Source organism: Alternaria atra (genome assembly GCF_907166805.1).
Source record: "Alternaria atra isolate CS162 genome assembly, contig: 37, whole genome shotgun sequence".
In the NCBI taxonomy this organism is placed as follows: domain Eukaryota; kingdom Fungi; phylum Ascomycota; class Dothideomycetes; order Pleosporales; family Pleosporaceae; genus Alternaria; species Alternaria atra.
The window spans coordinates 243,969-256,173 of NW_025091336.1; the positions used below are offsets into that span (position 1 = coordinate 243,969).

Genomic DNA, 12,205 nt, shown 5'->3' on the forward strand with positions numbered 1-12,205 from the left:
TCTGGGAGATATCATTTCTTGCCGGTACCAAACATGGTCTTTCCTGTCAAGACTCGCGTAGACCTGCCCGCGTGCTTGAGGAAGTTTTCCGTCATCTCGGTCAATTCTAAGTCTGTCTCTGGAGCGCCGAGCAAAGATACTGCCACGGGAAGATACTCTTTCTGCCCAGAGACATGCGAATGGAATGGTATTTGGCCGGCTGCGGAGATCAGTAATCGCTATCTTCAGTGAATGGTGTGCTTACCCGGTACTACGATCTCCGGTGCACCCAATATAGAACTCAAATACAAGACACCAACTCCCTTCGGAGCTTCGATAGGTGGCACGGTTGGCACATCTCTGTAGCGCGGTTCGAGCTCCTCGATGGGCAACACCACTATGGTCTTCGTGTTCTCTGTTCGGAGTATATGTCTGATAAACCAATTTTTATACACATCATAGCGCTCGAATGCGCGGTCCCTCTGCGACTCGTCAATTAGCCTTCCCATACTCCTGCTGCCGTCAGTGTGGTACGGGGTTGGAGCAATTTGCAGTACATACCACACCGATTTTAGAGGCATAGTAAGGAATGGCTCTCGCTTATACTCCCTCCTGTAGTCTTCTCGAAACCCATCAAAACAGTGATATAGCTCGTAGAAGAAGCCGTGTACCTGAGTCTGAAGCGTGTGTTAGCTCTTGGTTTAGAGCCAACTATTTGCACTCACATTCTCCATGTATTTCGAAATGTCTCTCTCTTCGGTGGGTGGAGCTTGCCTCCATGTTTCTGCGATGGAGAGTATCTCTGGCTCGACTTTAAGGTACGCTGCCAAGTCGCCGACAAACTCGTCGAAGACACGCGCCTGATCATGGTTGCCTACCGGCAGATAGTCTACTGGATACACGATTCTCCAGGGGCGGTTGGATCTATCCTGGCTCTTGATGGAGGCCCCGTACCAGGATTGAACGAAACTGTTGAAAGTGTGGATATCACGACCAAAGAGGGACGGTGAGTCAAATTGAGGGCAGGTCAAGACTATGCCTCCGCAAGGCAACTTGCCTCTGGAAGGTCTCAGAGCTAAACATCCATTCCAAAGAGCGGGTCGTCTTCCACTTCCAGTTGCTGGTCATCCATTAGTAGAGATTATCAAGGCAACTTGGAAGTGGTTGACTTACTGTCAGTACCCAATGTAAAGTCAAGCCATTCATAAGACGCAATGGCTGCTCCACTACCGCTGCTACTTCCCGCTGGGGATTGGTACCCATCACCCCGTGGGTTGAAAGGTGCGGGATACTCAATACACTCCGTAGGCTCTTCTTTCCATGCGAAAGAGCTCAGATGAGTCTTTCCAACCACTATTGCGCCTAGTGATGTTAAGATTTGGACACACTCAGCAGTCTCGGTCTGCGGTGGATAAAGGTCATGATATGCTCGGTTACAGACTGATGTCCTGAGCCCATTGAGATGAAATATGTCTTTGATGGCTATACGAACGCCGTCGAGTGGTCGCTCTTTGCATTTGACAAAATAAAGTCGCGAGGGAACAGCTACTCCTAGTAATGTGAAAGCGTTCCCTGCGAGGCCATTGCTCTCGTATCTTCTGAAGAAACTGATGAGCAAGACTCTGAAGTATATGTTTACTATCACTCACTCTGCATCGTTCTCACTGGGCCAAGTCGAGACCAGAAAAGCTTTCGCGTCGTCGTCATATACTCGCCAAACTTGTTGCATCCGCTTATGCAAGACGACATACGGTCCTGGTGAAGGACTATTATTTGTTGAATTCGTAGGAATGAATTCCATCCATGAGTTTCCCCACTCCTGGAGTTGCGCCTCTGCATCTTGTTGTAGGTCGACGTCTTCTCTGCGTGCACCCGAAAACTGTATGCAATGCAGAAATTCCAGCCTAAAGACATCGCAGTTATTGATGTATCGTCGTATGCGTGACCTGAGGTATTCTGCATCAATGATGTCACCGGGGGAGATCTTGATAACAGTTACCAGTGCTTTGGTGAACCAATTGGCCGGCTGGATATCGATTCACGTCTGTCGTCAATAACGCTACGATGTGGTCGTGGGAGAGGGAGGCTCACGTGATTGGTGGGCCTAGTGACGAAACGACCGTTGCCGATGCTAAATTCCCGACCCGACTTCCAGCTAGCAACCTCGCGATCTGGCCATGGGACATCTGCTTCAGATTCCGCTGCCATTCGAGCAGTGCGAGTGAAGATCGTCGTTCGCACGTAGCACGCAGCCGCTGCTATGAACCAAAATATGTCAAACGGGATATGGCTGACCTCGACTACCCCGCTTTAGACGCGCGCGTCCATAACACCTATCTGCCTTACTTTGTATGTGGCACCGGAATGGTCTTGGATGCCGCCAGGATGCCACCAGGATGCAAGGTAGGCGGCACAGTAATGCATCTGCATCCATGCGGTAACGATGGGCACCCGTACATAGATTAAGTTCTTGGCGAACTCAGCCTAGGTGGGGTACGCATACTCCGCAAAATACATAGCCAGCACGTCTGAGTTGAGAAAAACTACGCCCTATGTTCGAGCACTACTTGTTCTACTCGTTACGCTAAACGTCCGATCGTAAAGCATCAGAGGATGGGAGAGTGCTTCCTGCGTCATTTGCCCGCGCATGGGGGCATTTCACTGCACAAATTCGAGCCTAACGCTCAGTAAGGTTATCAGACTCCTAGATTCATCTGCTTATACATATCCAGCATCCTAGTAGTCCCTGGAGTAGACGATGAGCGGGTCGAGGAATGGAGTAAAGCTCACAATGTACCGCTCGTCTACGACCTTACTAGGAAGGACACCCAGGCCTCGAACATCCAGGTTTCGGTACTTGAACACCAACTGACATCGATAACATTCAAGCAATGGGGTCAGTTGGATCTCCAGGCACAGCGATTGCTCGCTAAAGTAGAAAACTTCCTTGATACGTGGGATGTCAGTGTTGTGTCTCCAAGTAAAGTGTCTTATTTGCTGAATGATTCCCTAGTCAGAGCGGCGACCTCTTCTGTTCCTGTGTCACAGTCTAGGCGGACTCATCTTGAAGCGAGTTAGTTTTCTCATCGGTCGTTGCTGATCACGATGCTGATATAACATAAGCTACTTGTACATGCGCGCCGACGAGATGAAGGCACCAAACTCTTGTTCGACTCTCTCGCTGGCATAGTCTTTCTGGGAAGTCCTCATCTCCGGGATAGCAACAAGTCAGAATGGAACAAAGTGCCGGCCATTCTTGAGCTTCGTATGCTATCATTACCTGAAGACCTTGCAGATATATCCAAGCTACAACGACTAGCTCAATGGTCGCGAGATTTCGAACACCTGAACTTACCCGTCCCCGTTTTGTCTACGAGAGAAGGAAAGAAAAGTAAGAAAAAGAAGAAGAAGAGATGGTGGAATATGGCGTCCGCAGGCGAGAGTATAGACATTATGGTATGTAAGAAGATTCGATGCGAGATTTCATGTCTAATATGTACACTAGGGCACAAACTCTTCTCTAGCATGCACTAGCCTAACGAACGAGGATGTTGTGCTTGTCGATACTGACCATAACGGGTTATGCACACTCACCGAAAGCAGCAAGTTCAGAACTACTCTCATTAAGTTTTGTCAAGATTCTCTCCACCTGACTCGAGACAAATTGAGTTTGTCTAGCCCCATATGTAAGCACTTTCGTATACGTACCCCTACTCACCAAGCTTACAACCAAAGTACAACGCCCTGAGCTAGAAGGTGCCGCGAGAGCAGATACATACAAAGTGCTCAGCGGCGAACCTGTCGATATAGGAACATTGCAAACACAATTGTCAGTTGGAGTTCGCCAATTCATTACTGCAAAGAATGCTAACGTCGCCACGAAGGCAAAACCACACTCAAGCTGCATTCGATCCTGTATATGGCCACTTACAGCGACCTAGGGATAAGGGGCTCATTCAATTCAAGCTGAAGCTTCCTTGTTATCTACTCGACGATTCCGTGGCTGTGAGGGACTTCTTTGGTAGAGAGGATGTACTTGGAGAGATTGATGAACATCTACTTGTCAAAGAGGGGCAAGACGTGATGTCAGAGTTGAAAACAGTGGCACTCTCTGGCATGGGAGGCATAGGTATGCGCACAAATGGATCCGCCATTATAGCAACTGATATCTGCAGGGAAAACCTCAATCGCGTATCATTTCGTCAAGAGTCGACGGGACAAGTTTGATGCCATCTTTTGGTTGAATGCTGATACCGCTGGGAAGCTAGCCAGCAGTTTCGGCGAAATGGCACTCGAGTTAGGTCTACAGAAACCAGAAGAGGATAGGGACTGGGTGATGAGTAAGAATCTGGTACTTCAGTGGCTCGAGAATCCTGTCAAGACGTACGGGTGTCAAGCCACGACAACACCACCCAAAGCCCGGTGGCTACTGGTGCTCGACAATGTTGATGACTTCGAAGTCATGGAAGGGTTCTGGCCTCCGAGAGGGACAGGATCTATACTCATGACAAGCAGAGCACCGCATGTTGGAAAACTGACCTCTTACTCTGATGCGGATCATGAAACATCCACCCACAGGATCGCTCTGGAACCATTCTCCGAAGAAGAGGCCCAGAGATTTCTACACAAGCTAACAAATCAGGAACGGACACGCGACAGTGAGCAAGCAGCGCGGAAACTTGCTCGCCGTATTCAAGGCTATCCCCTGTTTCTTACACAGTTTGCCGGCATGATGAGCGACGGACCATCCAGCTTCAATGATCTGCTCAAGATTTACAACGAGGAGCTCCATCACCACAAGCTACATGGAGAAAGGCAGGAGATACGCAACAGCAAATATCCACACACGACCGCTACAGTATGGATGCTTGAGAAGCTTGATTCAGCTGCCCGTATGGTTATGAATGTCTTATCATTTCTCGACCCCGATTCCATTCAGGAAGACATCTTGACGGAAGGTGCGGCAACTGTCAAGGCTAGAGATTATCCAAAGACCTGGACAGATTATTGTGCAGCCCGCCAAGCACTCTGGAGGCGGTCACTAGTCAGAACTGCAGAGAAACGAAGCAGGAACGAAATGAATGAGGTTTTGGTGACTGATGACACCTCTGAGAAGGACACCGGGTCTGCGATAGGATCTGGCGAAGAAGCTGTCGAACAGATCAAATCCCACTTGAGCGTACATCGTGTCGTTCAAGATGCATCGCGTTCTCAAATGACTAAGGAACATCAACGCGAGGCATTTGACACGGCTGTTAGTTTGCTGCTCACCCGATGGAATCGGAAGGAAAGACTTTGGCACTACGACAGGAAAGACTGGCCAAGAGCCGAGCATCTGTATCCGCATGTTGTTCAAATACGACATCACTATGAGAAGCTAGGATCAGAAAGCCAGAAAGCCGTCGCTAGTGTAGAATTTGTGAGGCTACTCGACTGCGCCGCATGGTAAGATGCTTCCTCTGGTGTAAATTGTTACCAAATGAGACAGTATCTAACTGAGACAGGTTCAACCACGAACGAGGAAGGTCTCAAGAAGCAAAGGAACTTCTGACTACTGCGTTCACCATGTGCAAGGAGCATTTAGATTGCAACCAGGGCCTTATGTTCGAAATTCATACTAGCCTTGGTTGTGTGGCCACCGAGGTCAACGATCCAGAAACATGTTACGAACACTACAAAAGTCTTCTAGAGATGACCGAAGAAAAGTACCCAGATCCTCAGAGCGAAGCGGACTATGATGCTTTGATGGTGGCCAATAACGAGATGGGTATTGCCGAGATGATGATAGGCCGGACCCCCAAAGCCAGGAAACTTTTTGAAACTGCGCTCGACCAAGGGTCTCGTTTCCGCGATTCTTCGGAAACAGCTAAGTCGATCTATCTTCTCGCATCTGCCAACCTTGGGTTAGCTCAATGGACCGACGGGCAATACGAAGAGGCTTCCAACACGCTGCTGCAAGCATGGAACTATCACGAGGAGCTGACTCAAGCTGGGGAAGACACAGGCTTTGCGTAAGTGGGGCCTGTCTATCTGATAAACTATGCTAATTCAAGCAGGCCTGGTAGGATTGCTCATGCTCTTGGCAACGTCAGGGATAGTCAGAATGGGGAGGATGCAGGCAAGGACGAAAAAAAGGCGCTTGAATGGTATAAAAGAGCATACGAACATTACGAGAAAACGATCGGCAAGTACCATCATAGATCAGCGGACGTCTGTCACAAGCTTGCGGCAAAGTACATTGAGCTTGGAGACTTCAATAAGGCACGGTAGGTGATTGAAGCCATTGAAAAAACCACACATGTTAACCGCGAAAAAGCGATCGTATCGATCACGCCCTAAAGGTCTTCAAAACTCGAGACTACTACAAACCCGAACACGCCCGGACCAAGAATCTGGAGAGTATCCTAGCACGACGCGAGGGCAAGCTTGAAGAGGCTGACAAGATCCACGAGGAGGCCAAGAAGCTGTATTGGAAGCATATGGACGATGCGAAGAAAGGGAGACTCAAGAGCAAGTCTCCGACGGAAGCAGACTTCGATAATAGCGTAGCATTCTGGTCTCGCTAGGTTACATATATGTCGGTCATACCTATAATGGCGCAATGTTCGCCTCGTGCTCTAATTTGTCCGTATCGTTGCTTTCAAGACCGCATCTTCCCGGAATCGCTGTTCAACATCCGCCTGAGAAAGACCAGCGATATTAACACGACTGGAACACTGACCGCAGCCCAGATCCAAAGACTCAGTTTGCCCTGTCCAAAGGTCGAGAAGTTCATACCAAAGAAGGTACATACGAACGAAAGTGGCACGTATAGCAGGGTTACAATTGTCGTCAGACGCGTTAACTTCTCCAACCCCTCTGACTGCAAATTCGACCTTTTCGCTTCCAATAAAGAGGCATTGTGTGCAACCATATCCATAGCTCTCTCACAGCGCTGAATCAACTGTACGGCTTGAGCATGGAGGTGCTGAAAATCGTGTAAGAGGCTCATTCGTGCTTTTGTGATATCGGCATAAATATGATCATCGAATGCGGCGCCAGGGAACCATACTGGATCGTCAGCCGTTTTGAGGAACGCGACCATACTGCTAATGCGACCAGCATGTGCGTCGAGAATGGTACGATCGTATTGTATGTTGGTGCGTTCAGGAAGAGCATCTGGCGTTGAGGTCCTACTTTGGAGGCCCTCTCTCACGATACTCTCAATGCGCGTGTCGAGAATCTTCCTCATCATGTTCAGGAATTGATTCTCAGCTGCTGCAGCAAATGAGTACACCTCCGTGACAGCATAGAAAGGATCTAGCCTCATCACCTGGGGATTTAGAGTGGTGCCGTACGCCTTGTGGAGACTATTGAAAACCTGAGTCGCGTTGAACTGCATGTCGGAAGAAACAACAGAAGAGGATGCTGGTTTGCCAATCTTTTTAGGTCGATTAAAAACAGTCGGACAAAGTTTGGGATCAATGTGAGGCCTTCGGGACGCTTCCTTGAACAGGAAAGAAAGATCAGGATCTTTGTCTTCGCCGCCAGCGTCAGTCCATATAAGTACTTTACGTTATCAGCGCCCGACATATGCAATGGTTGGGAAAGCAGTACCCGTCCACGCACTCTTCTCTCGTAGTAAGCATATGGAAACCTCTTGCAATAAAGTGAAATGCTCCCGGTTGTGCAAATACACATTCCTAATGATGGCCTGTCCAACAGGGTGATTTAGGGCGTTGTTTAGAACTTGCTTTCTGAGACCTTCCACGAGCAGCGATCTGGTCCTGGACATATCTCCCAACGAATCCCCTAGATCTCCAAGATAACCAATGGTTGGTATAGTGAGTTTGAGGACGTGGCCAGAGCTAGAAGGTAGGGATGGCTCGGCATATACATCAACATGTACCGACGGTCTGATCGAACTTAAATGTTGCTGGAAAAAGTGCATGTCGACTTTGTACTTGTCTCCAATGAAATTGAGCCAACCAGGGGAGGGGCAGCCACTGAGGAAGAGCAACTCCGGGTTCTCATAGTCTCTTGCAGCTCTTCCGAGTGTGTCAAAGCTCTTTGACTTGGTGTCCGAAGAGAGCTGTAGATCACCGGTTACCAGACATGGGTACGACCAGTAAAAGGGTTTGTCGTTCGTGTAAGGTGCAGGAAGCCATTGCGATGAATATTCCGACAGGTACTCCAGGAACCCTTTTAGATGTGGTGCACTGAATAAGGGATCACGACAAGCATCGGCGAGGTATCTTCTGCAATGCGATACATACGGATGTTCTGAAGACACGTAAGTAAAGAGCCGTTTACACGTTGAGTAGTAGGTACTTAACATATGTAGCTGTAGCCTTCAAGCCTGACATACTAGCGATAATGTCTGATAAAATTTGAAGAGCAGGCTGGTTTGTTCAGCACGAACATGTCAGAGAAAGGTATTATATCGTGGCAGCGAGCGAGGAACCCAGTAAAGTATCGGAATAACTCTTGGTATAATGCGAGAATACATACCTCGTAGTCCTACTCGCCGAGCCTCGCATGCAGGCAAGGCAGGCGCGTCCGATCCTAGTGGCGGCGCAAAGCGTAGCGGCAGGCGCACGCGCGACAATCACGGATTGGGCGCTTACAATGAGGCGGCTACCACGCCCATACGGCTGCTGCCTGCCGACTGCATGCTGCGCGTGGTCCGAAATGCCTCCACTCCCTTAATCACAAAAGTGTCCTTCAACTGGGTTGTGGCTATAAGATGCGATATGCCCGGAAAGCGTTCATGTGGTGTGCTAGTATGCTGTCGCTAAGCTCCTAGGGATGAGGGCGCATCCGCAAAACGCGCCAAATACCCATGTGATTTTGGGAAACTTCATGGACACGACACTCATGGACAAGGCTGACCCCAAAGTTTGGGTCGCTATAGCCCTTCCAATGGATGCATCACATCAGGCTGTGTCGCTAATATATGGATATTCTTGAGGAGGCTTGAGGCGCGTCACGTCGTTCATTATGCACTACAACCATAGCAAAAGTGCCATCCAAGGAGTGGCGTTCTTATGATGAGAGCGAAGTCTAGGGATGGTGCATGGGGTGGGCAAAGGCTTAGGCGTAGAAAATCGGGGGCGGATACGTCGTAGCAGTTCGTATTTTCGGTGTTTACATTGCGATACTTTTGCGTCGCGTCAGAAACAGTTCCCCTCTGTGCTAAGAGCATGTATAAACGTACTGTTGGCACCAACCGCTGCATGCTATGCCATGGCAATGATGCTGGCAATCGGGCGCGCTGGTTGTAGTTATGGGAAATGATGGCGTTTTAGATTGTTGAGCCATGAACGAAAACGGCTACATGATATCGAATATGCGCTGGCGGACAGGCCTATTGACCCTGCACACTACCAGGCTGAAGTATTCTCTTCGTTACAGGGCGCGAATCAAACCTGATAGTGTTGAGTTGCTAACATGATAATAGAAAACGCGTGCGCCATATGGGTTGATGAGCTGCAGGAGCTGGTTGGGTCTAGCCCCAATGCGGTCTAGACCTAGCACTCATCCCACAGGTGACGCATCAAACAGTCTATCCCGTCTTCTCTACGGCGCTAGCACTATCGGCATGGTCACCATCGTCGCTCGTGTTTCTCCGGCTGTAGCCCGTCGCATCTCAAACAGCAAACTTCGACCTCGCTCTCAGCCTCGCACCGTATACCCAGATTAGATACATTCCAATCTACCTCTAGTTAGCGCACATTCGCGGACTTCCTTGTTCACAGCAGACTTACGATACCCATCACACTCAACCCACCCAAAAGACTGACACCCTTTCCTACACCCAACTTGAGGTACATTGGGCGGGAGAAGAGCACGGATCCGAAAGCGAAGGCAGAACGACAAAAGTCATTACCTGCGAAGAGGGATGCGGCATATTGTGGGTAGGACATTGGGACGTATGCTGACAAACCGTTAGTGAAGTGAAAGGTTAGGTACTAGAAGGAGCATTAATATTGACTTACAAAAGACAGCTTGGAAAATGATGAAAACAGTAGTCGAGTATATAGTGATACCAATAGCGGAAGCGATCCAGTGCACAGAATGACGAGCCGTCCAACCTACATCAATATCAGTAAAGGCTAAAACGATCTGCTCAGCCAAACACCGACAGCACTTACCAAAAAGGAACAATCCTATCGGCACCCCAAAACTCGCGAAGATCGCTGGCACAAGTCTATGTTCCTGCGGTCTCAACCCCCTCTTCAAGATATCCGGGATGAGGTAGAACCTTAGGTACGAAAAGTATATCGTAATAGAGATGAGACACCCCACAATGATTGACAAAAATACTATCGCCATCTCGCCAACACTGAACCCATATATCTCCAAGTACACCAAAGGAAATACCTCGAAGAAGGAGTAGTAGATCCCATAGGTTAACGCAGAGTACACGTTGATGAAAAGGAGAGCGGGGTCCTTGACACAGATCTCCAACGGTTTTATGATGGCATCGAAGAGTGTGGCAGAGAACTTGGTACCTTTGCGGTCGATTTCAGTTTGCGTGCGGATGTTCGCGTTGCCAGTCAATGCGCGAAGGCGTGCAGAGCGATGCAGCAGAATGGTAGTAGGCTGCGTTTCTGGCAGGAAGAAGAAAAATAGGAGGAACACTGGAGCGGCCATCCATAAGAGCTCCCATTGAGACCTGTAAGTGCATCATCAGCATGGAACGCATAAAGCAGGTAGTGTGGACACATGGGTGGAGCAGTCATACCATCGCCAATTCTCAGCATAAACAGAAAAGCCAGATAAAAGAGGTCCGAGGGCGGGTCCTGCAAAGGCGGCTGCTGTCCAAAACGCCAGGCCATATGGCAAGTGAAGGAGAGAATACAGATCCTGCATACTGGCACCCCCGTTCGCTAGACAAGGGCTTCCGAAGAAACCTAGCAAAAAACGAAGGACGAGAAGACCGCCGAGGTTGTCTACTAGTGCAGCCGGTAGAGTGAGGATAGTGAAGAGGGCAAAAGTAGTGATGTAAGGTATGTTTCTACCGAGTTGTGGTACTATGATGAGACGTCATTAAGAGTCGTCTTTGCGATAGCGACTGGAGAGAGGCAGAATCAAGGAGAGGTAGGATGTGATGGATATGCCACTTACCTTCGCTCAAAGGCGCAAACAGCAGTGGACCAATGCCATATCCTGAATCATATCGTCAGCCAGGATCTGAACATAAACGGATCGACGACCTACCCAAAACATACAACGCCAACCCCAAGCTCGCCTTGAAAGCGCCCACCCCAAACCTCTCCATAACTAACAATGTACTACTAACATAAATCGAACTTCCCGCATACACGATAAACGTATACAAGCAGATCAAGAAAGCCGACCATGCCTTCTTTCCTCGAGACCAATTCTGAGGATTGGCAGAGTCGGTAGTGGTGTACCATTCCGCTAGTATGAGACCATCTGCTGTTTTTGTGGGGGCGATAGCTTGAGAAGCTGATCGTGTACCATGGAGTGCGAGTGTGGCTTCTAGACGTTCGGCTTCGAGGCGCTCTACGCTGAAGGGGAGGGTGTGGGAAGGAAGGGTTGTTGCTGGAAGACCGATTTCAGCGTCTGCGTCGTGGGTTGTTGAGGTCGAATTGTGGGTTTGAGGTTTCTCTAATTCGGCTGTTCGAGAGGGGAGCTTTTCGAGGTCGGCTGGGAGGGAAGAGGTGACGTCGTCGTCTGGGCTAGGCTGCCTGATGGCGGTTGCGGAATTGTTGGCGTGCGATTGGTTTAGTGAGGTCGAGGTTCCGGTGCTCTTCTCGGTGTAGGCAGCTGGGATTTGGAAACCGGGTAACTCTTCAGGGTATTTGAAGATGCGGTTGCGTGTTGCGTAACGAACAAGTTGACCGAATGGCGCATCGCGAACTATTTCCTTCAAGGTCTCCATAATTCCCTGGTACGTGTGTATGAATTTCAACCAGAAAAGGATGGTAAGAAGGCTCCACAAATTTCTCGGCACCACAATCCTATTATATACCCAGGTTCCTCCCGTCCAGCCTGATCGTCAAAGGGGTCCGGAAAGGGTGGTCCTCCCTTACTCTCAGCAAATGCACGTAAAGCATCACCCCAACAATTTCCTTCCAACGACAACTCTACATTCATCAGTCAGCAAATGCCATTAGTTATCAGCGAGCAAGTGCTAGAATCTTAGAGAAATTTGGATAAGGAAAGTGTGAGAAATGTCGGAAAAGGTATGTAAGACCCGAAAGAGGCTTACTCTTAG

General features: G+C 49.1%; 4 protein-coding genes across 4 annotated transcripts; 1 reads left to right on the forward strand and 3 right to left on the reverse strand.

The window, feature by feature from the left end:
* Window positions 1-11: 11 nt before the first annotated feature.
* ALTATR162_LOCUS11808 (uncharacterized protein) lies at window positions 12-2,187 on the reverse strand (the record flags this gene model as incomplete). Its single annotated transcript, XM_043319450.1, has 7 exons — window positions 12-199; window positions 245-492; window positions 541-656; window positions 705-1,099; window positions 1,153-1,577; window positions 1,629-2,005; window positions 2,071-2,187. 7 exons carry the CDS (start codon window positions 2,185-2,187, stop codon window positions 12-14), a joined length of 1,866 nt encoding a protein of 621 aa, XP_043175385.1.
* Window positions 2,188-2,592: 405 nt separating this feature from the next.
* On the forward strand, window positions 2,593-6,545 carry ALTATR162_LOCUS11809 (uncharacterized protein; the record flags this gene model as incomplete). The annotated part of the gene is made up of 11 exons (XM_043319451.1): window positions 2,593-2,666; window positions 2,712-2,940; window positions 2,993-3,052; window positions 3,103-3,435; window positions 3,485-3,665; window positions 3,715-3,808; window positions 3,864-4,108; window positions 4,155-5,424; window positions 5,484-5,990; window positions 6,036-6,245; window positions 6,296-6,545. 11 exons carry the CDS (start codon window positions 2,593-2,595, stop codon window positions 6,543-6,545), a joined length of 3,453 nt encoding a protein of 1,150 aa, XP_043175386.1.
* Window positions 6,546-6,596: 51 nt separating this feature from the next.
* Window positions 6,597-8,324, reverse strand: ALTATR162_LOCUS11810 (uncharacterized protein; the record flags this gene model as incomplete). Its single annotated transcript, XM_043319452.1, has 5 exons — window positions 6,597-6,659; window positions 6,701-7,527; window positions 7,576-8,160; window positions 8,235-8,241; window positions 8,295-8,324. 5 exons carry the CDS (start codon window positions 8,322-8,324, stop codon window positions 6,597-6,599), a joined length of 1,512 nt encoding a protein of 503 aa, XP_043175387.1.
* Window positions 8,325-9,607: 1,283 nt separating this feature from the next.
* ALTATR162_LOCUS11811 (uncharacterized protein) lies at window positions 9,608-11,869 on the reverse strand (the record flags this gene model as incomplete). Its single annotated transcript, XM_043319453.1, has 5 exons — window positions 9,608-9,673; window positions 9,726-9,895; window positions 9,957-10,052; window positions 10,113-10,636; window positions 11,286-11,869. 5 exons carry the CDS (start codon window positions 11,867-11,869, stop codon window positions 9,608-9,610), a joined length of 1,440 nt encoding a protein of 479 aa, XP_043175388.1.
* Window positions 11,870-12,205: the final 336 nt, after the last annotated feature.